Genomic DNA, 27,743 nt, shown 5'->3' with positions numbered 1-27,743 from the left:
GACTGAGGCAGTAACTAATGAAAAAGGGGGGGGTTAGATTCTAACAGGTAAAAGTCACAAAATTTTGGAAAAATTGCAATGTTGGTCTTCGACTTATTATCTCAATGGCAAATTAGTCATAACTTTCATAAAGAAACAATTGGTCTCCAACATTTAATTATAGCTGCACAATCAGTTTTCAATAATATTAATATAGATCTCCATTAAAACGACATCAAGTAGTCAGCAATGTCAAAATTTAAGAAGGTATTATTTGTTTCTTAACTTTGACTAATGTCCGTAAATTTGATATTATATATAGGAAGAACCATGATGCTGTGCCAGGGAGGGTGTCAGCAATGTCAAAATTTAAGAAGGTATTATTTGTTTCTTAACTTTGACTAATGTCCGTAAATTTGATATTATATATAGGAAGAACCATGATGCTGTGCCAGGGAGGGTTTTGACACCCTCCCTGACCTATTCTCACATGTGGGAGTCGGTGGGGCCTTTTCTTGCATATAAAATTCACCTCGGGTCCCACCCGACCCCACACCCATGTGAGTATCTGCCAAAAGGGTGGGCAAAAAAGCCCTGGCATAGCAACATATTTCATATAGGAATCATGCTAAAAATACATGATTTCTTAACAGAAAATTTTGACAGACAATATGGAAAGAGAATAAAGAAATCAATTCAATCATTTGCGACCACGTCAGCATAGGTACAAATTCTGTCAAGAATTTCTTGTACTCATGACTTTTTTTCTATACATAGTTGGTTTAAGGCCCACATAAATTTCCAAATTTTTGGGACTTGTGAAACTTGTAATGAATTTTTCCTCTTTCTTTAGGCCCGTAATTAGAGCATGTTAGGCAAGTTCATATGCACATAGTTGCACAAAATTTAGGATAATAACAATGTTGAAAAATATGTTAGCTATTAAGGTGAAATTCTAATTTAGAATCATAGGAGATGGTATAGACAAGTTCGAGTGTAAAAGGATTGTTAATATTTACTGGTAAAAAATTAAATGATTTTCAATCGTTTATCGTGTTATAAATAGAACCTTTTTTTATAAAATTTTACGACATACTTTATTACAGACAATGCCACCAATTCCGAACACATAACATGTATCAGTCTTATACTCTATCTAGTCGGGTGACGTGAAAGTAATGGATTAATGCTTAATTAACAACCAATCTCCTTAATAATTTAACACATAATCACAAAGTTAAGTTGGCTATTAAACAACAACTAACTTCCATTGCTTTAACACGTTTGTAGGACCCTTAAATCTAAGCCAAAGATAAATTGTGGGACCCCAAATTATTTGACACTTAAAAGTATATATTTACTCATTTTCATTTTTTTTTTATTATAATTTTGTAAAATTCCCTTGCCTAAGGTCCAAAAGGCTTTTTCATAATAAGCAAACGTGTAACGTTAATTATTTATTTAAGGAAAAGGGAAAGGACCTTTAACATAAAGGGCTTATTTTCACACTTTTTCATGGTCGTGGTGGTCAAGATATTATAAATTTACTTTCCCATATTCATGCCTTCAAATTATTTTATGAAAAAACTATTTCATGTATTTATTTTTTAAGTAAAATCTAATATATGTCTAACTGTATACACTTGAATATATTACATGATTAGTCGCATCTTTACTTGTGCACATTATCCTAATCTAAAGGGTCGAGAAATTTTATTTTGTGCACATCATTTAAACAACCGATTTGAAATTCGAAAAGCAAGTTGATAGCGAAAATTTGTTGTCATTTTGCTCCTTTTTTCGGAAAGAGGGTTTGTACATAGAACTCCTATGTGTTACACTATTCAAATTGCAACTCTTGAGATGACACGAGTCAAATTGATGGGGCTATTGGATAGAAGTTAAAAAAAATGAGGCCCAACTATCTTTTTCAACTTGTTTTTAATTGTTAATTTTCTAGAAAATAAAAACATTTAAAAAAAAAGTCTTTTGTCCATAAAAATAATTAGGAATCGAAATCAAGAACCGATCAGGTCCATGATCGTTCATGGTTCTTAAATCGAAATAATGTATATCTAACTCTAGAACTAAATTTGTCATTTTCTATAATTATTATTTTTTTTACAAATTTGCATCATGACCCAATGACTCGACCCAACAAGTAGTGAGTTTGCAAGACTCAACAAATAACAAGTTAGCAAAGCACAAATAGTAAGCACCATAATACATCACATACGCGCGCACACATTACGATTTGGTAAGAGGGGTAAGCTCAGTCCAAGATACATTGATCCTTTTGAAATTTTAAAAGGGATTGGAAATGTTGCATATCAATTAGCTTTACCACCGAAGCTTTCAGCTGTATGCGATGTCTTTCATGTATCAATACTCAGAAAGTATGTCCGTGACCTAACTCGTGGTGAGACATCAACCATTAGATATTCAGCGAAACCTAAGTTACGAAGAAGCACGAATATGCATCGTAGCTCAAAATGTACAGAAGCTTCGTAGGAAAGAGATACCGCTAGTCAAAGTGTTATAACAACATCACTCTGTAGAAGATGCTACTTGGAAGCGAGAAGTGGAAAAACATTCCAAGTATCCACAACTCTTTGAGGAGTTTCAAAGTAAATTTTGAGGACGAAATTTATTTAAGGGAGGTAGGTGTAATGTCCCGAATTTCTATTGCTAGTCGCTAACTTATAAATTAGGACTTAAGTGAGCTATTATTACAATCAAATGACATTATCAGTTATTGACCAAGTTAAATGACCTTATTGATTACTGGTCAATAGTTTGAGGACCAAAGTGAAGAGTTAATTTTGAAGTTAGTTAAAATCATGTGTAAAATATATATAAATATGCCAATTAGCCATAATTAAATATGGTTTATTTGACCACATGCATTATTCACTACATTTTAAGCAATGTAATTGATTTGGTCGCATAAATAAAGGTAATTAATTTGACTACATGCATTATTTACACCAAATTTCAAGTCAAGTGAAAGGATTTGATCACATAATTAAAAATATTAATTTGACAAATTTCGAGACAATGCGTCAATTATGCATTGGCCATGCCTAATATCTAGCCACTCTTGACCGCATTTTACATGACCTAGGCAACCGCCTAGGGCCTCCAAAAATGTGGTTTGGGTCCAGGGCCTCAAAACTCATAGTAATACCACCAAGGAAGTCCAGCAGAAACTTAGAACCTGCAGGAAATTGAAGGACACGGGAAGGAAATTGAAGGGACGGGAAGGAAAATGAAGGCAAGGGATTGATTCGACCAAAAGGTAGTAAGTCGTCTTCTTCAATTCAGATTTCAGTTTGTTGATTACTTGTTTGTTCCTTTTTATATTTTCATAATTTAACCCTTTCTCCAGATTTTCCACCGATGAAATACGTTTGAAATCTGGGTTTGAATCTATAGAGACTGTAGAGAAGAACATAGTAAAAAATGGTGTTCATTACTGAAGATATCATCAAGCAATTTGGAACTATGATGGAAAAAAGTCAGCTTTCTCATAAACATTCTTTTTTTTTTCTTCTTTTTTTTTTTTTTGAGTTTTTGATCTCTTGATCTGGGAAAAAAGTCAACTGATATGTTGCTAATTTTCATTGTAGCTGATCTGTTGACGAGCCATTGAAGAAGACTTTTGAGGTTTGGCATCGTTGCTGATCTTTTTTTGCAAATTGATTTTCTTGAATCCGGGTTCTGCTCTCTTGTTCTGCTTGTTTATTCACTTATTTATTGTCTGAACTGGGGAATTGGATATTGTGATAGTCAATATCTAATCAAAGAACTTCTATGATTTGAGAGAGGATGTGACTAATATTTCATAAATTAATTCTTGTCTAGTCAGTTTGAATGTAAAAACTTGGACATTGGGAGGGTACATTTGAGTTTCTGAGATATCAAAATTAAAGTTCTAATGAAAATGCGATCTTCAGATATGTCGAGTTTTTCTTTGATTTGATTTGGTTTTGTTTTGTGGTTCAGTTTTTATACAAGAATTTGATGTCCATTGAGTTGTCGGGAAATTAGGAGTTGGAGTTCCTTCTTTCGTATACATCCCTCAAAATAAATTTTCGCTTAGAGCCTCCAATTTTTTTTTTGATCGGTAAATGTGAATATATTGATCAAAATTGTACCATGTACAAATACACCGGGCATACCCGGGCAAGACAATGTCCAAATAAAATACAAGTACACCGGGCATACCCGGGCGAAACAAAGTCAATGATAAGTACAAGTACACCGGGCATTCCCGGACAAATCAAACTCCAAAACCAAAACAACTACTCCGGGCATACCCGGGGGACACAAAGAAGGCAAAATACATAAGAGATCAATGATCCACGGCCAAGGATTCAAAAAGAATCAAGACATTCGGATATAAAGTAAACATGACTTTGTATACGTGTGTCTTGATCCTTCTAGCAATAGAATCCAAGTCAGCCGGGAGGTCTTCAAAAATCTTCCTATTCCGCGTAAGCCATATGTAGTAAGCTGTGCTAGCAAGAGCAACTGTCTTCGTCTTGGTCAGCCACGAAATTCCACATTCTCCTTTTTCATCCACTTAAGCGCAATGGCAAGTGTAGACATAGATCTTGTAATGCCAAGCCATCTCCTAATGCTCCCCCATAATGAGGAAGTGAAGGAGTACTTAAAGAATAGATGGTCACAAGTTTCCTCAAAAAGTCCACAAAAAACACACCTCCGATCAATATCCAAGAAGAGTAGTTTGTCTTTAGTTAGTAGCTTTGATTGGGCTGCTAACCAAAGCAAGAAAGAATGCTTCGGAGTGATGCATGGCTTCCAAACTTCTCCTCCCCACGGCTTCAAAGTACCTTTATGCCTAAAGTAATCATAGGCAATTTTTGTTGAGAATTTATCATGCATAGAACAGCCCAGATTTTGAGTCCAAGATTCAAAAAACTGCCTATCGAACAAAGTTGTCTACCGGCCAGAAATGCTGTTGAATGAAGGGCCAGAATTGTGGTCGTGCAGAGCACTCCCAACCCCAAAAAATCGTCGATTTAATACCCTACCATCAATCGATGTGTCCCCGTTACCCCCCTGATCAATCTGAAAATGATGAGCCACTGTTATTTCCTCTCTTCTACGGTTATTTCGATAAAAATCTATAATAATTTAACGTTATTTTTGATATTCATGGTGTCGGTGATAAATTCATTGTTAAATTTATCCTCTAGTTGTGCTAGGAAAATTGAGTGTACAACATTATTTGATAGTGAAAGATTTAACTGAAGTTCGACTAATAAATAGACATAAGCATATAGTCAAATCACATTAAATCAGGTGTTCCTTTAGTTCTTATTTAGATTGTGGTTTTATTTTTTTTCCCTGTCTAGTTAACTAAAGAAGCTTGGAGGTAGAAAAAACTATTTATTAATATTTATAATTTAATATTGGGTAAAGAAAAATAAACTCAAATGCAGATTCAAAAGGGTGAGATTCCAACCTTTGTTTGTTGGCCAGTTATGGGAGGTGGGGTTTGGTCCATCTGGTATCTCTTAACGAGTTAATTGTTTCAATGATCACTGAACTTAGATTCATGTTTTTGATTTGTTATTGAAATTTAAAATATCGAATTTTGGTCACTGAATTTAGGTTTATGTCTTAGATTGCTTGCTAAAATTTAAAATGTTAAGTTTTGGCCACTAAAATTTGAAAAAATGTTGTACATTATTCACTGAACTTTGAAAAATATTGTACATTACTCACTAAATTTTGAAAAATGCTGTACATTATTCACTGTAAACTTGATATTTTTCAAAATTCAACAATTATGCTTGTGAGTAACGTACAACATATTCCAAAATCTAGTGGCCAAAATTTGACATTTTAAATTTCAATGAACAATTTAAGACATGAACATAAGTTCAGTGAGTAATCGAAGACATTGACTTAATTTCAGTGATCAAAAGTCAGCGTTTTAAACTTCAGTGATCAATCAAAGATATGAACCAAAGTTCAATGATCATTGGAACAATTAACTCTTCTTGCACTCTTTCATTACGTTCGTAATGAAGTCCATAAAAATAAAAAATTTCGGTTCAAATTTCATCATTATTTATTTATGATTAGAACAGTTACATGCATTTTTAGACATTGGAAAGTAAATAAATCCTTTCTACATGCGATAGAAGACGTTAAAGATAAAGTTTAAATTAATACATTAATCTTTCTATTTTAACTTTAATTTTAGATAAAATAGTTCATTGTTAAAAGATAAACCGTATATGGGTTCAAGTTAAAAACAAATAATCAACATATAAGGATTTTGGTTATTATTATTCTTAATATCAAGGATCTTCTATAAAGTGGAATTATAAGAGTAACGGTAGTTTCAAAGCTGAGAAAGGTAAAACAAATAATTTGTTCACTTAAGATTGGTGACATTGTATATAAATAGACGAAATAAATTATACCAACATATAAAAACTTAGATTATTCCTTTTTATAATATTAACCTTTTAGGATAAGTACTCAAGACTCGAATTATCACATCCCAATCAACCCAACTTAAACACAATATAGTCGTGCTAGGCCAATAATTTTACACTTCAAATCTCAAGACGTCGTTTACGATAGAATTTGTATAGTTGGAAGCTTTGTTACGGACAATCCTTCAGGACAACCCGAAATGGCCATTTGAGGTAGGTCCCTTTATTCTGTCTACTAGATTTCCATTTTCCACACATAACATAATCAATCCAGCATGCTTGATACAAATATTGATGTTACACCGGGACAGAAGTAGAAATTAACAGCAGTAAAAAAATTGCTTGGTTTGTACATTAAAAAATGAAAAAAAACAAAAAAGAAAAAAGAAAGAGGGCAATACGACTTTTTAAAAGTTAATATAATTTCATTATTATAAATTTCCTTCCACGTCATGGTTTATAAATAGCAATATAAAAGAAATCCAATTATAAGAGATCATTTCCCATCTCGAGGCATGAAGCAACAATAACCACAATTCACAACTCTTAGAAGAGCTACAATATCACCGAGGAATATTGCATTTGCTGTGAAGCTAAAGTCTGCTTACAAATTCTGAATTATCCGAAGTGCGTCGATTTTGTCAATGGAGATATGGATGTTATTCATCTTTAGCGGATAGCCACTGTCTCAGTGTCCTCTTTCATTAAGCCACCATCGATGCATTTAGCACAAACTGCAATTGTCACTTTATTGTGCTTGTGGATAACCCCGAAGCCAATATGGCTTTGTCCCAAGAGTATTGCTATGTCTATGTTTAGTTGAATCTCAAGGACAATACGTTTTTAAGACAACCTCTATTAGTTAATTTTTCATAACACTAATTCTTTCTATCGGACTTCTATAAACATTTCTACGTACAAATTACATTTTTCGTCGACGAGGGAATATGGTTTTAGCATATAAAGAATCACCTAACATATCGACTAGGTGGGTCAGTTTCCACATGAGGATTTGTCACACTTCAAAGCCACTTATTTTATGGGCTGACTTGATTTATAAAGTCTATGTACGTGGGACATGTCCATTGAACACAAGGCTGAGATTTATCATGTCCACATGCATTTAGAAGATGATACAAAACATTAGGTTCCCCTAATTGACAGAAACTAGGAAACATGCTTGGATCAAAACATCCATATGCGACGTATGTGACCTAAAAATATGTTGCTTATAATGTCAAAGATTTGTGAAAGATTATAAGATAAGTATTAGAAGAACAGTCGTGTTTATGAATTTCAGGTCACATCTTACCTTCTCATCTACAAAGATAAAGATGGTAATTAAATAGAACGACCCTCTCCGTCTCACTCCCTACTGGAGTTTTCAAGAGGCAAACATGGTAGTAATTAAAACATTCTCATTTACTGCGTTGCTTTATTTATTAGTTTTTATTTTCGTATATAATCTAAATTTAAAAACATAAATAAAATAAAAATAAGAGCTGGGACAACGAACATGTACTTCGTCCCTCCTCTAATTTCCTGACTGGACGAGGCATAATATTTTCTCAATCCTGATCGAAGAAAATGTTTAGTGGGATAAGCGATTGATTTTCATCTTTGTAATAGACGTCATTTAGTATGCGTTTAGAGGGATTTTTTTTTTTTTGAATAAATTTACTAACTAGTTAATTGAGCTCAAATTTAAAAATATGATTTTCATATTTCTAATTTTCAATCAAAATCTAATTTAATCAAATTGACCTAAGTTTTATCCAAATCTATTATTTTACTATAGTGCCCATTTTTATCGTTCTGGACAAATCGAATTGAAGTTCAACGGTCTTCCTTTTAACTATTCTAAGATCGCTGTCTTTCTCTTCCTATGATTTTAACAATCAAATTTATGAAGAACTCTACAAAGAGAGATGCAAAATATACATAAGATTTGACTACGTTATTTTGTAAGAACTAAGATTAAATATATCATTAGGTGAATTAATGTAACTTTATAAGTATTAAAAAAATTAATTGCAGTACAGAACTTGGGAACCGAACCGACTAAACAAAATCAAGCTCGAACGGTTCCATAATTAAATTTGACTCCTACGGTTCCACTTATTAAATATCCGAAAACTTCTGGTCTTCTTCAATTCTCGTTAGAATCGAATCGAACCATGTTCAGCTCTAACTATATTTCTATTTTGTATCTTTTATGGCTGCGGTATATTAAAATTACCATTCCATTCAATGAAATTCTACGACTACGTTCCTATCAAATCATTAATAGTCATACTTTCTCATCAGTGGCTTGAAGCATCGTCCTTAATTTTCAACATCACTAACGATATTGTCCTTGATATTCAATAATACCTGATGAAGGAGTTTCGGTAATATTCAATGGCAACACTTTCGAATTTCGATGATTCTATCTAAATCAACAAAAGATATTAATTTTTAATCAAAATCACTAATTGTCATTTCGTCAGTTGCTCAGTTAATATTTTATTTTTATTCTCGAAAAGGCTCTCATGCCAATTTTGTTGAGAATTTACTTAATCATGCATAGCAAAAAAAAAAAAAAATTCAATTCCCACCAATAATCTGCTTTGCATTTAGATAGAATTTGTAATAGAAATTATACATTTGTTGAAATCTACAAACTCCTTTGCATTTATTTTGTTCCAACAATCTTAATCTACCATCACAGCTATCCAATTGTCCAATTTCCAATGGACTTTCACACAAGGAACAAGATTAAGAGAGAATTAGGGTTTACTTTTCTTATGGTAACAAGATGAATGAAAAATCTCTACAATTTTTTAACCCTAGCTACTTATTTATATAAGCTCAAACAAGCTTACCCATCTATTAGCCTGATCCAATATTTAATTAACTCATATAATTAATCCGGTCCATGAATTAAGTAATCCAATTAATTAATTTGGGCCTATTAATAAGCAACACAATTAATTAATTTATCCAACACTTTTTAAATTAATTAATTGGTAAATCTTAATGTTATAGTTCTCCTTTTGTGTATGACACATTAAGTTCTTAATCGCGATACCTAACGACGTAAATTATTATTTTGATCTAATCAAAATTGATACATTAAGACACTGCTCTTAATTTATCACAAATTCACATTCGTCGTCCTATATTGGCATCTAGCAATGTATCAGGGCAATACATGTGATGAAAAATGTCATGTGGTATGACAAAACCAAACTTGTTCGTTTACCATGAAGTTATAATCCATTCGTCAACATGATCCGTTCAGTTACGAAATATAGATAAATGTCAATCTCAATTATTTATCATATCTTTCATTCCACTATTAAGTCAACACAAGTTTAAAACTCATTTTCGACTAATGAGTACATATTGGCCAAAGACTACGTTATCAACTTAACTGAATGAAATGTAGATCATAATCTCTTACTATCTAAAAGTAACGAATCATTTATTGGTCATTCACAACATTCATATGATTTTTGAAATACTCGAACGATACCGTATTAACAGCCTTTGGTAAAACAATATCCAACATCACCAAAGTATGACTATCCTCATATAAGGCACTATGATGACCTCAAGTTAAAGGACTAATTCCACTACCAAACATTAAAGATTAACCACCGACACTCAGATAGTTATCTATGTAAAATCTCCTAGCGAGTCTCCAATATTTTGTTTTATAACAAAATATCCACGTGTCCATTTAAATGTCACCACACTTTAACTTGTGAGATCAACTACTTTACAAGTAAGAAATGCCACATGTGATGGTCTATCTGTAATAATGATATCTGTATCTCGTTATTATTTAGGACCACAGATAATTTAAGATTCAATCATAAGTAATTTATATCTCACAATCGCAACTCCTTATGATCAACAAACTACTAAGATTTAAATCTACGGGCTCTATTATTTAATTTAATTTAATATTAATTAAATAATATATTTGTCATAAAATTGTATCAACTAAGGCTGGACAAACTCTTGAACCGAATCAACCGAATGAACCCGAATTGATCCGAATCGAGCAGTTCTTCTTAAGTAAAACACTTGAATAGGTTCAATTCGATTCTCGGTTCTAGATCAAGAACCGAATAAGAACCGAATTTTTCTAATTTTTTTAATTAATATATTTTAAATAAGCCAAATTATTTTATTTTTTCTAAATAAATTTGCTAACTAGTTAATTTAATTCAAACCCACAAATATGATTTTTCTATTTTTAATTTTCAATTCAAAACCAACTTAATCAAATTGACACATGTTTTATCCAAATCTGTTACTCTACCGTAGTGCCGTTTCTATCATTTTGGATAAATCGAATTGAAACTCAATAATGCATTTCTTAATTATTTTGAGCTCGCTATTTTTCTCTTCCTGTAATTTTAACAATCAAATTTATGACGAACTCAGTAAAGAGAGACGCAAAAGACACATAAGATTCGATCACGTTATTTTGTAAGATTTAAAATTGTACATATTATTAGTTGAATTAATGTAATTTTATAAATATTAAAAAAATTTAATTATAATATGGAACCTGATAACCGAATGGAACTAAATCTGAATGATTCCATAATTAAATTTGGACTAGACGATTTCATTGACTAAATACTCAAAAGTTTCTGGTTTAGTTAGATTCTCGTTAGAATCGAATCGAATTAGACCATGTCTAGCCCTAGTATCAACTATATATCAAAAGTGCTTATATCTAAAGTTGATTAAACCTAAAACATAACACTTACCAATTTTACTAAGCTCCTAAATTGACCTTCCTCTTATGAAAGTCGCGCCAAAATAATTGATTTTAAAGCTGATTCCAATAAAATATATTCTTATTTGTAAAAGAGGTCGTCTTTTTGCAACTAAATTAGATTTTGAAAAAGTTCACTAAGTTCATTGCATTAGAGACATCAAAATGGAAATTATCGAGAGACATTGCAATGAAGAAATGGACCCTGGGATATGTTAGAAGTGTGATTCAAATATGAGTCTAACTGAATTATATATTTCTACCTTTTTGGGACTTTTTTAGAGTTAGACCAAGTGTACTATAAATACAAGGCTCCTCTGTCAATTTTATAGAAGTATCATTGCTGTCCAGTTTTAATTATCTTCATATTAATAAAATTCGTTGTTCTTCTGCTTAATTCATCGTTTACTTTAATTTTGTTCGTGGTATTTTGTGATCTTGTATTATACTTCAAATTGGTGTCCATTAAATCTCAATTCTTGCGTTTCGTTTCCACCGATCCCAATAAGTGGCATCAAAGCGAGGTTATTGGTGGATTTTTGATCTGAAACTGATCGAAAATTGGTCTGAAAATTACCAAAAAATCAGAAAACGAATCTTTCCAGTTTTTTCGATTTTCTACCGGATCTGTTTGTGCATTATCCAATGAAACTACTTATCTTTTGGAGAAACGAACGCCACCAGTGGACTCAGCAGGTAGAGACAGTCCAGAAAGGATTGCAGTTCGTTGGTGCATGACCGGCTGGTCGCCGGCGGGTGGAACTCCGGCAAGGCGCGTGGAGGCACGTGAGGGGTTTTCCAGTGACGGTGTCTTCAGGCAGTTTTCTCCAGACGACAAGACAGACCTTGTGATGGTGTCCAATTTCAGTTTTGGGCAAAATTGTGGTTCTGGACTGTTTTACCCCTTGCACGTTCGGAAGTTTTCAGTTTTGAGTGTTGCAAGTTGCAGGTTTTTTGTGATTTGGTTGAGATTTTTTAAGGATGACTTCATTGAAGTATGAAATTCCACTATTGGATCGTAATACAAGATTTTCGCTGTGGCAAGTAAAGGTGAGAGCTGTATTGGCGCAGATGGATCTTGATGATGCTTTGCTGGATTTTGATAGGATGCCAGCAAACTTGTCCATGGAGGAAAAACAACGGAATGATCGGAAGGTTTTAGTGCAAATCCAACTTCATTTATCCAATAATTTGCTGCAAGAGGTTTTGAAGAAAAAGACAGAGACTGTTTTGTGGCTCAAGCTGAAACAGTTGTGCATGACAAAGAGTTTGACGAGCAAACTGACTCTAAAGCAAAGGTTGTATTCTCATCGCATGGCGGAAGGAGGGTCACTGCAGAACCACCTTGCTGTGTTCAAGGAGATCGTTGCAGATTTGGATACGTTGAAGGTAAAATATGATGAAGAGGATCTAGCCTTGATCCTATTGTGTTCGTTACTCAATTCTTTTTCATCATTTCGTGATACTATTCTGTATAGTCTGACACGTTATCCATTGAGGAGGTATACGACACCCTATTCTCAAAGAAGAAGATGGAGCTGTTGGTTAGAGATCCTACATCTAGGAGTGGGGATGCTCTTGTTACTAATGGTGATCGACGGAGGGTTAGATCGAAGGTGAGGTACAGCAATGTGTATTGTTATTACTGCAAGAGGAAAGGACACATCAAGAAAAATTGCGACAAGTTGTAAGGTAAATGTGATTTATATACAAATCATGCGGGGCAATCAGGTAATTCGAAACGAGACTAATATTGCTGAAAATTTTTGTGATAATGAAGATGTGATGTTGGCTGTATCTGACAGGGAATTCAAACCTCAGGAGTGGATTCTAGATTCTGCTTGTTCATATTATATGTGTCCCAATAGAGTTTTGTTTCAAACTTATGAGACGGTGAAATAAGATGAAGTTGTCATGGAAAATAACCAATCTTGTCGGGTTGCACGAATCGGTCGGGTCAGATTGAGGCTATAGGATGGAACAGTGAGGACACTTGATCAAGTTTGCTATGTTCCAGACTTGACAAAGAATCTCATATTACGAGTACCTTGGATGAAAAATGGTACAAATTTCTGGTGGAGGTGGAGTCTTGAAGGTTCGAAGGGGTGTCCGGATTGTACTGGAGGGACGAAGGAAATTCCAGTTGTACATCTTGCAGGTGAGCGCAGAACCAGTTCAGAGATATTTGAACAAGTTCAGTACCGTGGTGGACATTCAATTTGGTACAGTACATCTCGAGTTTGGCTCTGGGTCAATTAAGAATTTTGCTCAAGGAAGTGTTGGTGATTCTGCTTTGCCACCAATTTTAGCGGATACATTGTGTTCTTGTAATGTCAATGGACTCATGGAGCGTAGGTACAGTTTTGGAGATGTCTGTAATGCTTTAGAAATCATTGAAGGTGACAATATTGGCAAGGGACCTTCTGAGCATGTGGTATGGTTTCTACTACAAGGTGTGCTTCGACCCTTTTTCGTCAACGGTAATTCCTTGGTGGAATTTCGGGAACCCTGGTTTTGGGTTCGAGTGTCGCTTGTGGACGTCGTGCAGAGGACGATAGTTTGATGATGGAGAGTTTAGATATTGCGTTGAGGAGATTGGTCAGTTCATTTTGTTGCAGACGGATTTGAAATCTAGGAGTTTTGTTCGTTGCACCGGAATTTGAGTCAGGGTGGAGATTGTTAGAAGTGTGACTCAAATAGGAGTCTAATTAAATTATATATTTCTACCTTTTTGGGACTTTTTTAGGGTTAGACCAAGTGTACTATAAATACAAGACTCCTCTGTCAGTTTTATAGAAGTTTCATTGCTGTCCAGTTGTAATTATCTCCATATTAATAAATTTGTCGTTCCTTTGCTTAATTCATCTTTTACTTTAATCTTGTTCGTGCTATTTTGCGACTTGTATTATACTTCAAATTGGTGTCCATTAAATCTCAATTCTTGCGTTTCGTTTCCACCGATCATAGGATAGTTAAAGCTTAATTTCCTGATTATTAATGTTCTTGAAAATTAAAGTTGGACTACTTAATTCCATTGTGCCATGTGCAGTACTATTAAAGATGATTTATGGTAATTTAATTTAAGAAAACTTCGAGTAACTTGAGAAGCTAGAACTCAATGACCTAACAAAAATGATGAGTAGATTTAAACGGATAAATTTCATTCGTGATAATTACAACTTAGCAAGGCTCGGCATGCCGATTTGCCTAAAAAATGGCAATGCTCTACGTCTAATGCACTATTTTTTAAAATATAAAATAACATTCTTATGTTGTAAATTACTTAAAATTTGATTAGATTAATTTAGAAAATATCTTGTAAATTTCACTTCTCTATCATTAAAATAAAAAAAAACACACTCGAAAGATAAGCACAAAGGGGTTTACTACAAAACATGATAGAATTTCAATGCAATTATTATCCACAAATATTCCCCTTACAGTCTTCCATTTGCAAGCACAAGAGAATTGTACATACAAAGGAAGATAATTATTTTGCACTTATTTTCCTAATATTATTATTTTAAAAGACACATTTTTAAGTTTTAACTAGCCATCGGTAATTTCACTATTCAACACCATGCATCTCCCTTAACAAGCCGACAAACTCGTAGGCCTTTTGAGGATCAATATAGTTTTTGGCAACACTGTCTCTCTCCTTGCATCTATTAATCCAGGCTGCAAATTTAGGAGACTCTTTCTCAATCTTGAATCCTCCGAATTTCTCGAACACGTGAAACCAAGTTGTTAGGCCAATGAGAATAACATCGACAAACCCAAATTTGTCACCCCCAAAGTAGTCCTTTGCCCCCATGGCTCCTTCCAGCGTCTTGAGAATATCAATGAAGTCCTTCTTAGCAGCCTCAAGCTCCTCCCCTTTGCTCTTCCATATATTGCTGCCTGCATTGAACACCTGAAACATCGAAAGAACTTTATTGATAATATAGGTAGTTTCGTAATTGAACAACTTAAATTTTTAGAGTAAATGGTTCAATCTAATACTAGACTACTAGAATTATTTAAATAATAATAATAATAATAGTGCATACTGGAGTGTTTCAATATAGCCCCCGTCTACGATCCTTTTTCTTCAAATTTTAGGCAAATTTTGAAACATGCAAGTGGGTCCTGCTTTAGCAGCAATTGTTGATTGCTTCCTTTCCCAACAATTAAAGTGGACCAAGAAATGCCCTATGTGCCCCTTTATTTTTGCATTCTACACTCTGAAGGCATTGTTGCTTTTCTATTTTTTATTTTATTTTATTATTATTTTTTTCCTTGTCAACTATTGCTGTTGGTATGGGAACCGCTTGCACTGTGTAACGTTCCGAAATTTACTTAAAATTTAAAGAAAATTGCTCCTGGACAAGGACATAATTTAGATAATTATTAGGGCCGGCCCTGGGGTAAGGCTAACAAGGCAATAACCTAGGGCCTCAAATCATATGGGGGCTTCAAAAATAAAAAACAATTAACTTAAGAAGTCCAATTAAATTTAAAAAATAGATATAAAAATTACTTTTACTACATTATTTTTTGTTGATTCTAACTTAGTACAATCTTGTTCAAATTAATATTTCTCAAGTTTAATAAACATGATTAATTTTGAGCTACCAAACGAGCTCAATGTTGTTAGGGTAATCTGATTTAATTTAAAAACTAATATTACATATCAAGTAGTTATTTTAATGTTATAACTTGAATTTGTTTTATCCAAATTAACATTTTCTCAAGTCTATAATGTGTTATTTATCACAAGTTTCGGAATGAGTCCAATGTTGATAGGATAATTTTGATACTCCAATAAATACACATTTGGTACAAATACATTATTGATTTCAAAACTTATTTTCACATTAATCCCTCAAAATCTCAAATTTATTAAAAGGTTTTTGAATCAAAATCATAAAAATCTAGTTACGTTTTTAATCACTAAATAATCATAAGTCATCACATTATCATCTAAAAATTATATATTTCTCACTATTTTACAATCTAGTCACTAAATTTTGTACTTTCTATAACTGAAAATTATGTTTCTCTTTACAAGTCATCCTTACAATATTCAAAGGATTTCAAATTATGGTTCTTAAAAACTATTTCATGATATCTAAATTACACTTCATTCAAGTTTTTTTTAATTAATAATTTTAAAGATAATTACTTACATGACAATTTTTTTTCCACAAACAGGATAATTTCGCTAAATATTATGTTAACCTTGTCTCTAGATTTGTTGGAATTTTTTTTTATTTTTTTGCAATTCTATCTTATAGATTGTACCCAATCTTCTTCTAAAATATAAATATGTTATTTATTTAAACATTTAAAGTATTTTTACGTTGGTAAAAAATTTACGTTCAAAGGCCTCATATTGATGAGTTGTCTAGGGTCTCAAAATTCTCGGGGCCGGCCCTGATAATTATGTTTGTTGCATATGTAAAGTTTAGTTTTTAGACTAGACCATTCAACCTATTTTAAGGATTGTGCAAAAACCAGGCATAGAGTACATGCATGTAAGAAAGTGTTCTTCGTGGAGTAAACAAACCTTCTTGTCTATGAAATCAGCCCAAAAGCGAGCCCGAGACCTTCCATAAGCGCAAGCGGGAAGCAACTGAGGTGATGGCCATGTCTCATCGATATAATGCACGATGTTGGTGGATTCAACGACGGGTCTCCCATTGTGAAGCAACACTGGAACTTTAGCATAAAGAGGGTTTGATTTCAATAGCAAATCACTCTTCCCTCCTAGTAAGTCTTCCTCTTGAATTTCATACGACAACCCTTTCTCAGCTAGTGCAATTTTCACCCTCGTCGAAAACGGACTGACCCAGAAATCCAACAGAAGAAGGTGCTCAACTGTAGGCATCTTAATTTCTTTTTACTGAAATTTGACCCCTCCTTTTTAATTGAGTGCTGATGATTATTGCTATAAGAGTAGCTGTTTATATAGTGAAAAATTGTCACGAAAATTTGAAGTTCCAATGCAACCTTGTTGGCTGCACGTTTAACAGAGCTTTGGTATAATCGTTTCTTGTAAACTGTGGAGTCGTACTCTCTGGAGGATTGGCTGTTTTTAGTGAGAGAATGGCATTTTGTGTTGGCAACTTTGTGAAAGAAAAAAGATTCTTTCAGGGAAATAGAGTAAATATTTATGGGCAACTTACAAAAATACCCTTAAAATTAGATGTGTTTTGAAAAATCATATGAAAAGTTTTTAGAAAGTAAAAAATACTGTGTAAAATAAAAAAGTGACACAATGTCACTTTTTTATAAAAAATTGTCACTTTTTTTCACAAACTCAAAAAAAGTGACAAAATTTCAAAAAAGTGACAAATTTTAAAAAGGGAAACGCACAAAAAAGTGACTAAAAAAAAAGTGACGAATTTAAAAAAGAGATAGAAATCAAGAAGGTGACAAACATTAAAAAAGTGACAAAAATTAAAAAAAAAAAGTGACAAAATTTCAAAAAAGTGACAAATTTTAAAAAGGGAAACGCACAAAAAAGTGACTAAAAAAAAAGTGACGAATTTAAAAAAGAGATAGAAATCAAGAAGGTGACAAACATTAAAAAAGTGACAAAAATTAAAAAAAAAAAGTGACAAAATTTCAAAAAAGTGACAAATTTTAAAAAGGGAAACGCACAAAAAAGTGACTAAAAAAAAAGTGACGAATTTAAAAAAGAGATAGAAATCAAGAAGGTGACAAACATTAAAAAAGTGACAAAAATTCAAAAAAAGTAATGAGAATTTAAAAAAAGTGACACAACTTCTTTTATATGTTGTCTTTTTGTAATTATATTTTACTTCTATTAACTAACATATTAACTTGGCTTTGGAAGACAAAAATTCAAAAAGAAACAAATAAATCAAAACAATATAATAGATCCAGTAGATAGTTGAATTTCTTTTGCATATTGTCTCTTTGTAATTATATATTTTACTTCTATTAACTAACATATCAACTTGATTCATCTAGAAATAGTAAAATGTAAAGAACCTTCTGATCAAGAAGCATGAATAAGTGCATCAGCTTACCTATAAATTAAGTAAAAATGTGTATATTTCATGGCCTTGATTTCTGAATAGACCCAAAGCCATACACACGAACTACATAACAGCTCTACATAACAACATATGCGTTTAAGGCATCATGATCCCAAACCCAATACAATCAACCAACCCACTACATAACAGAATAGTTTAGTCTTCACTTAGCCCACTAGCACAAACTCAATTCTTCACTTCCAATATCCTGTTTCCTCACCCCAGTCAAGCTTCACACGAACATCATTTTCATTTTCTTTATTATAGATGCAGACACAATTACATTCATCATCATCTATTTCTATAGTTCCTCATATGATTTAAGCACACAAACAAGATCAAGCAATGCTTACAACAATAGTTTACAAATTTGTTATGTCAACTATAGAATGACTAAAAACTTAAAAGAGCAAATTTCAAGTATTATTAAGTTCAAGAAGGTGGAGGAAAGAAATAATCATTTATAGCAACAACATTGCTTTTCAACTTTTACTAATAGGGCCAGAATTTCCTCGCTAAATTTCCTTCTATTACTTCTGTTTACAACTTGGAAGCTGTGAAAATTTCTAAAAAGCATAACATCACATACGAATATCAAAATCAGAAGGAAGAACCTTCCAATCCCAATCTTACATTCATCAGTTGCAGATAGGCTTAAGGGGCACTTAACCTTTGAAAAGAATGAACATGCAACAATGGATTTTGGGAATATATACCATTTCATGCCATCAGTAGTTTTACAGCCAAAATCAGTTTCTGATATTTCCTCAACTATAAAATACATTTTCGAGATGGGAACCGCTTCAGAGCTAACAGTTGCTGGCCTGAGGCAGTGGCCACTACTTGGAAGGCCAGGCGTTAGGCAGAGGAGGTTTCTACTACAATGCAAGTCGAGGAAGAAACTCTAGACAATATCATCACAGTAGTCTCGAAACTAAGCACCTATGATTCCTCTTCATCTATTAGCTTTGGCTGTCGAGACACTCATGGTTTTGCCCGTTTCGACGAGAAAGAAGATTAGTGTTATCAGCTTCTCAAATAAAGGGATAGCTCGAATGTTCTCAAACACTCGTGGAAATGCATTGATATAAATTTCCATGGTTAAATCTGAATTTGATTGGATTTTCTGGATTTTGATTTTGGTTTAATTGGGTATTATTGAAGGTGGGAAGAAGATGAAGTGGCCTGGGAATCTGGGGACCGGGATGGCGTGGTTTGGGGGGTTTTTAGAACGTATTAAATACGTTCTTAATTGGCTTAATTAATTATTAGGGTATTAATCAATTTAGTTAATTTTTTAGGGTAGTGGGTCTAATTTACCCAATATTTATTGTTCGGGCCGTCAGAAGCCCAACGTGATCTATTCCTCGTATGAAGGACATGATTTGAAACTTCTATTTAGGGCTTTCGTGAGCCCAACTAGAATTCAAGAAGGAAAAATTACCCAAAATCCTACATATAAAAAGCATATATTCAAAAAATAAGGAATATTAGTTTAATTTCACAAATCATGTGATAATGAAGATTAATTAAATTGGTTAATACATAATGAAGAAGTTTTAGTGATTTAGAAATTTTAATGACTTTCGAGAGATTCTAAAAATCAAGAAAGTTTAGAGAGAGAAATTCAAAATTTGATTGTGAGAGGAGATAAATATCTGCTATTCTTTAGGATATATTTTAAACTATATTGTATCCTAATTTAGATTATATTATCTTTATATTATAAATTATTATATTGTGTTTATCACCTAATTTTTGCAACTTTTTTACTTCCTCCCTCCAATTTAAATAGGTTGATTTTATTTTTCACACGGATTAAAAAAAAACCTTATTTAATGTTATTGAAAAAACAATTTTTGTTAAAAACTTTCCTAGTTTACTCTCATTTATATTTGTACAATTTCAAGATTACGTGGGAAAAATTAATTGTAACTCGACAAATTAAATAAGAGTATATTAATAAATGAACAAAACAAAATATTCTTAGCCCTTGTTTGAGCCTCATTCTTCTCAAAATTTATTTTTTCAAAACTCATTTTTAACTACATATTCTTTAATAAAATAATGTTACAAGCAAATCTAAAACTTTTTCTTAATTTTTAACCATGCATTATCCATCAATCACTATTTAAAATGCATTATTTCTCTTAAAATGAGGCTCAAAAATAAAGAAATGGAAATATATAGTTGGGACAAAAAAAAAAAGAAAGGAAAGTAAGCATATATAAATGAGACAGAGGGAGTATAAGATTGTTAGTTATGAAATATGATTTTTAATTCTTATAATCTAGTAGTTGTGTATTTTTTCCATTGAAGAATTACTTCCACAAAATTTATAAATCATTTAAAAATTATCAAACATCATTTTAAACAATAAATTCTAAAGAACTTAAACGTAATATTCATTCATCCATCACTTATTACTATTTATTTATAAACTAAACCTTTTATAAATTCTTACCGAAGGTATCATTAATCTCTTTATGGCACCTGTGTTTGAAGTAAATCCCATTTCTAATAAAGATGAAATAAGTTTAAAATATATAAGAAATTTTTGTTACACCTGTGTTTAATTAGGTTGGATTTTTTAAAATGAAACCCCATGTCCTCATGACCTACAACCAACTAAATAAAGTAGTTAGCCCCCCGGGGCACATCCCAATTAGCAAAGGACGGAGTTCTTCAAGACGGGCAGTTCAGAGGTCCCTGGTTCAATTCATGAGGCTCTTGAAAGGCAAGATTTTCTCCTGAAAGGTAGGATATTTCCTGAAAGACAGGAGTTTCTTGGAAGGCAAGGCGCATACATGAGTTTGACTCGCTCGGCACTTTGGCAGTTCAGTTGGGGAGGGCTCTTGGACCCTGACTAGTTTGGGGCACAACCCACGATTTACCTGGTCTGCGCGAAGAGGGGCTGGATCGTAGACCCCAGGATTAGTCGCTGTAAGGTGGACACCTGGGTGTCAAAAAAAAAAAAAAAAACTAAATAAAGTAGTTAGTGTTGATGTATCTCATGATTCTAAGTGCATGTTTGATATTGAATTTTCATCCCAAAAAATTAATTTTTTGATCATTATTTCACTATTCAAATCGTTATTTTTTACTTCTCTCTCAGGTAGGATCCACTTTTCTTTCCAACGATCGAAAAATCAATTCTCAAAATTACTATCGAACAAGCCATAAATAAGTTGTTAGTATCCCCTTTAAATTAAGATGGTCCATTTAGCAATGCTTTTAAAGAGTAAAAAAAAAAAATGAATATATTTAAATAATTTTTTGAAAGTACTTTGTGTTATAAAAAAAAACTTTTAGAAAATACTAACTTAAAGTAGTTTTTTCAAAAATAAGTAAACAAGGAGACGTTCCACAATTTTTTTTTTCCTGTTTAGAAATGAAACCTATCCACCATGTATAGATTTCCATTTGTACACCATTAAAAGGCTCCAGATATTCATGGAAATTCATCTTTTTAAAAATCCAATTTAACAAAAACTCTTCCAAGATTTGAAGAAGACATAAATACACCTTTAGAGAACACAATTTGTGAGGATGAAAGCACTTAATCATCAAGATCAAAGAGCAAAAAGTTAGAGTTTGAAGACTTTTGAGGAAACTCTTCTACAAGAAACAAAAACCCTGCCAAATGAGCCCAAGTTGATGTTAGAATTGAATGAAAAATATTGAATAGAAGTATCTTCATATGTTGTAACTCAAGTCCCTTCATATTTTTAACTCCTTTATCAATGAATGGTTTAATTCCTTGATTAATGAGCTAGCTTTTCTTCCATTGGTATAAATAGGAGTCTCTCTAGGTTGAAAAATTACAAGTGAAATACAAGCTTCTTCCTCTAAACAACAATATTCTTTTTCTCACTTTCAAGTTCTTTCTTGTGCTTATAATTTCTTTGTGAGATAGAGTATATCACAACTAGTTCGCAAGCGATTAACGTAGTGCAGCGTGAACCAACAACCGATTGTATTCTGGGAATCGAACACCGATCAAAACCTCTTGCACTCCAGTGATGCGGCAAATTCGATTTAAGAAAACTGTAAATACATAGGCCTTCGGTTTGATTTGATTCTCTAATATTTACCATCAAGCTTAAATCGAATTGGTTTTAGTAAATCAAATTTTGTTCATTAGTTTTTGTCAATTTTTCCAGTTCATGGTTTTTGCATGATTTCTAATTCATTTTAAATGATTGTAAAGTTGTTAATAATTTGACAAAATAATCTGTTTTTCAACTTTACAGTTTTATTTTCTGAACGGATAACTTGATCTCGAATTTATATACAACTTTACAAACTTATAATTATTCTAAGTTATTTGTTGTTTGTTCCGATTCAATGGCGTCACATGGAAATAACGATGTGAACAACGACAGCAACACTGTTGGTACCGGTGTACCAAATCCTGCAATGACTGTTGTTAACCCTATGGATACCACGACTGACATTTCTCCCAATGACAAGATAATTGGAGGCGGGATTCCTCATGTTGGAGTGAACCCAACTTTGTCTTCGGCTGCGGCCTCGGCAATCCAGTTTGGCACAATACCTTTGCCAATGCCTAGAGCTGCGACTTCGGCACCTTTGTCATCGTTTTCGGCTCCATTTCCGGTGAATCATGCAATTCGATAGGATAAGTTTGCTAGTACTGATTTTAAGACATGGTAGAATAAGATGGTTTTCTATCTCACTACGTTGGGCTTTGCACGTTTCCTCACTAAGGATGTCCCTATCGTGGCTGAAAATGACACTGATGTGCATAGGCGTGTAGCTTGAGACGCTTGGAAAAGTGCTAATTTTTTGTGCCGCAACTATGTCTTGGATGGCCTACAGAATTCTCTGTATCACGTATATGTGGTAAAAAAGTCTGCTAAGGAGCTCTAGGAGTCCTTAGAAAAGAAATACGAGATCGAGGATGCCAGATCTAAGAAATTCTTAGCCAGTCGGTGTATGGACTTCGAAATGGTTTATTCACGTTCAGTGGTGAGCCAAGTACATGAGTATCAAGTGCTTTTGCAAAAAAATGCATGCTGAGGGTCTGACCATGTCGGAATCTCTACAGGTGGCTACTGCTATTCACAAGCTATCTCCTCAGTTGAAGGCTTTCAAAAGCTATTTGCAGCATAAGAGGAAAGAGATGTCTTTCGAGAATTTAATTAACAAGCTGTGCATTGAGGAGGATAACAAACGGGCTGAACGTAAGTCAGAGAATTCTTACTCTGAGAAGGCTAATGTATTGGAGTACGGCCAAAGTTCTAATACTAAGAAAGTTCACTCCTATAAAGCCAAACAGGGTAACGAAAATTGAAAAGATAAAAAAAGGCTACGAAAGGGTCTCAGTTGAAGCCTGCAGGTAGGGTAGGAAAGAAACCTAAGTTCCAGTTCAATGGAAAGTGCTTCAATTGTGACAAAGTTAGGCCTCGATCTACAGACTGTAATCAGCCTCGGAGGGATAATAAGCAGCGTCCTCAGGCTAATATGGTTGGATATGAGAGAGATCATCTCTCAGATGAAATGTCTGAGCTAAACCTCGGCGGTGATTAGTGAGGTTAACCTCGTGGGGTCTAACCCAAAGGAGTGGTGGCTGGACACTGGGGCTACTTGCCATGTCTGCTCCAACAGGAGCATGTTTACTACTTTTGCACTAGTTACAAATGGTGAAAAGTTGTTCATGGAAAACTCTGCAACTTCTAAAGTGCTTGGTAAAGGCAAGGTGATCCTGAAGATGGCATCTGGCAAAGAGCTTACTCTGATTAATGTGCTGTACGTGCTAGAGATTCGCAAGAATCTAGTCTCTGGGTCTCTTCTGAGCAAGAATGGGTTCCGCATGGTCTTTAAGACGGATAAACTGGTAATTAACAAAATAGGAGTTTATGTTGGGAAATGCTATATGACTGATGGCCTGTTTAAATTGAATGTAATTGATGTGACCCCAACTGTTATGAGTAATGAGAAAACTCCTTTTGTTTACTTGCTTGAGTCTCCTAATCTGTGGCATGGTAGATTAGGTCACGTAAATTACAATGCTTTATGTAGACTAAGCAAACTAAATTATTTTCCTAGGTTTCAAATTGATTCAAATCATAAATGTGAAACATGCATTGAATCTAAGCTTACTAGGTCTTCGTTTCATAGTATTGAAAGAAGTATCGAGCCATTGGGACTAGTCCACAGTGATGTATGAGACTTGAAATTTGTCCAAACACGAGGCAGTAATATGTATTTTATTACTTTTGTCGACGATAGCATGAGATATTGATATGTGTACTTGCTTAAAAGCAAAGACGAAGTTATTAATAAATTCATTCTTTATAAGAATGAAGTTGAAAATCAACTTAGTAAGAAAATAAAGGTGCCACGGAGTGATCGTGATGATGAATATGAATCACCATTTGGTGAATTTTGTGCTAAACATGGAATAATTCACCAAACTACTGCACCTTATTCACCTCAACAGAACGAAATTGCTGAACATAAGAAAAGAACTTTAAAGGAAATGATGAATGCTATGTTGATTAGTTCTGGATTACCATAGAACATATGGGGAGAGGCTATTCTTTTCGCAAATTACATCTTGAATAAAGTGTTAAGAAAGAATATGGATAAGACTCCGTATGAACTTTGGACAAATCGGACACCTTCATATAAATACTTACGAATGTGGGGGTGTCTTGCTAAAGTTGTGGTGCCTCCTCCTAAGAAGGTCAAGATTGGACCTAAGACAGTTGATTGTGTGTTCATTGGTTATGCACAAAATAGTAGTGCATATAGGTTCCTTGTGCATTATTCAAATGTACCTGATATTCATCCGAACACAATTATGGAGTCTAGGAATGCACAATTCTTTGAAAATATATTTCCTTGTAAGTCTTCTAAACAGTTAACTCCTATTAAACGGACAATGGAATCTTCTGCTTCTGACAGTAGTAAAGATCCAGTTGAAGAAGATGAGGATGAGCCTAGACGGAACAAAAGGACCAAAACTTCTAAGACGTTTGGCCCTGATTTTCTCACATACTTGATGGAGAATGATCCTCAAAACTATAAAGAAGTTATATCTTCTCCAGATGGTCATTTGTGAAAAGAAGCCATCAAAAGTGAAATCGATTCCATTCTACAGAATCATACCTGAGAGTTAGTAGATCTTCCACCTGGCTGTAAGCCTTTGGGTTATAAGTGGATCTTCAAGAAGAAGAAGAAAGCGGACGGCTCCATTGATAAATATGAAGCTCGGCTAGTAATCAAAGGTTATAAGCAAAAGGACGGCTTAGATTACTTTGATACTTATTCTCCTGTGTCGAGAATAACTTCTATCCGGATGGTAATTACTATTGTAGCCTTGCGAAATCTGGAAATACATCAGATAGATGTAAAAATAGCTTTTCTAAATGGAGATTTGAATGAAGAAATCTACATGGAGCAACTAGAAGGGTTTACAGCTCTAGGTCAAGAAAGGAAAGTTTGTAGACTGGTTAAATCGCTGTATGGTTTGAAGCAAGCACCGAAGTAATGGCATGAGAAGTTTGATAATGCTATGCTTTCTAGTGGTTTTAGAATCAATGAGTGCGACAAGTGTGTATATGTCAAGGACACTATGCTGATGCAAATTGGATATCAGATATGTCAGATACCAAGTCTACTAGTGGATATGGCTTCACTCTTGGTGGTACAGCTGTATCTTGGAAATCGTCCAAACAAACTTGCATTGCAAGATCTACGATGGAATCAGAGTTCATCGCTTTGGATAAAGCAACTAAAGAAGCAGAGTGGCTCCGCCAGTTTGTTGATGATATTCCAAAATGGTCAAAGCCTGTGCCTACAATTTGTATTTATTGCGATAATCAATCAACAATTGGCAGGACACAGAGCAATATGTATAATGGTAAGTCTCGCCATATTTGAAGACGACACAATACCATTCGACAACTACTCTCACAAGGTATTATCACTCTGAACTACGTGAAGTCAAAGGATAATATTGCGGATCCTGTAACCAAAGGGCTAAGTCGAGAGCTAGTTGTAAAAGCATCGAGGGGAATGTGCTTGCAATCTATGACGTTGAAAGGTATCATGGTGGAAACCCAATCTAGTTGAATGGAGATTCCAGGATCTAGGTTCAAAGGGACAACTAAAACATGTATATCTGTGTAAATCACTGAGAATGTTCTCCTTCTGCTCATTCCTATGGTGCTCACAGTGATTGGAAGATACAGGTTAAGCTACGCTTTTAATGACTATTAAGCGTTGTTGTGAAAAATTGAGTTAAGAGGTCACCTATGTGAGTGTGAAGTGGGGCCGCTTCTATAAGGATTGGCAAGGCTACATCCTTGAAAAAACACTTGCAGAACCAAGCAACGTGTTCATGGCCAAAACAAACACAACAGTAAGAACTATGCTGTGACTAGAATGGTCCTGTGTGAGATCTATTGTCTTGATTTACACAAATGGTGAAACAGTTCAAGGCATCATATCCACTGGTTTACTAGTAATTCCCGATAGGTTTCACAAGGGAATGTTCAAAGCTAAATGCTATCTATCCTATGCAGGATTGATTCGTTTTACTCTCTCTTTCCTCTTGAGTCTTAGTTTCCATTTTTCATTCATGTTGGAGATTGTTAGAATTGAATGAAAAATATTGAATGGAAGTAATGAAAAATATTGAATAGAAGTCTCTTCATATGTTGTAACTCAAGTAACTCAAGTCCCTTCATGTTTTTAACTCCTTAATCAATGAATGGTTTAACTTCTTGATTAATGAGCTAGCTTTTTTTCCATTGGTATAAATAGGAGTCTCTCTAGGTTGGAAAATCGCAAATGAAATGCAAACTTCTTCCTCTAAGCAACAATATTCTTTTTCTCACTTTCAAGTTCTTCCTTGTGCTTATAATTTCTTTGTAAGATAGAGTATATCACATCTAGTTCGCAGGCGGTTAACGTAGTGCAGCGTGAACCGACAACCGATTGTATCCTGGGAGTCGAATACCGATCAAAACCTCTTGCATTCTGGTGAGGCGGCGAATTCGATTTAAGGAAACTGTGAATACATAGGCCTTCGGTTTGATTTGATTCTCTAATATATACCTACAGTTGATAACCTAGGCAATGAAAAAGGAACCCGATACTTCAACTAGAGTAAACAGGAGCAAGATGGATGCAATCAATTAAAGGAAATAATACAAGAGGCTTAAGAGTCTCTTTTAATTGGTTGGACCATAGGTGTGATGATTTACTTCACAGGCCAGATCTCTGATTAAATTTGCAAAGGATATGTGCAACTTCATTTATGAAAGAAACGGGCAAAATATGTTTAAGTTTGTCAAGGCATATTGAAATTTCTAACTTCTAGCATATATATAGACTAGGTAAATGAATAAAATGTAAATATTAAACAAGAACTTATATAATTATTCCCCCCCCCCCCCCCCCCCCCCCCACCCCCCCCCACACCCACAACCA

At 33.8% G+C, this 27,743-nt stretch overlaps 1 protein-coding gene and 1 long non-coding RNA gene across 2 annotated transcripts; one reads left to right on the top strand and one right to left on the bottom strand.

Annotated features, from left to right (window-relative positions):
* The first annotated feature begins 3,104 nt into the window (after window positions 1–3,104).
* Window positions 3,105–3,938, top strand: LOC111378104. The gene is made up of 3 exons (XR_002699813.1): window positions 3,105–3,277; window positions 3,368–3,496; window positions 3,609–3,938. It is a non-coding gene; the product is annotated as an uncharacterized LOC111378104 (long non-coding RNA).
* A 10,824-nt stretch (window positions 3,939–14,762) lies between these two features.
* Window positions 14,763–17,120, bottom strand: LOC111378105 (probable glutathione S-transferase). The gene is made up of 2 exons (XM_023001273.1): window positions 16,781–17,120; window positions 14,763–15,145 (listed from the first exon to the last, which is right to left on the bottom strand). Exons 1-2 carry the CDS (start codon window positions 17,099–17,101, stop codon window positions 14,801–14,803), a joined length of 666 nt encoding a protein of 221 aa, XP_022857041.1. The 5' UTR covers window positions 17,102–17,120; the 3' UTR covers window positions 14,763–14,800.
* Between the last annotated feature and the right edge of the window lie 10,623 nt (window positions 17,121–27,743).

Source organism: Olea europaea, unplaced genomic scaffold (assembly GCF_002742605.1).
Source record: "Olea europaea var. sylvestris unplaced genomic scaffold, O_europaea_v1 scaffold1766, whole genome shotgun sequence".
In the NCBI taxonomy this organism is placed as follows: domain Eukaryota; kingdom Viridiplantae; phylum Streptophyta; class Magnoliopsida; order Lamiales; family Oleaceae; genus Olea; species Olea europaea.
The sequence above is the reverse complement of the archived record's forward strand: the minus strand, read 5'-3'. Positions and strand labels throughout refer to the sequence as shown.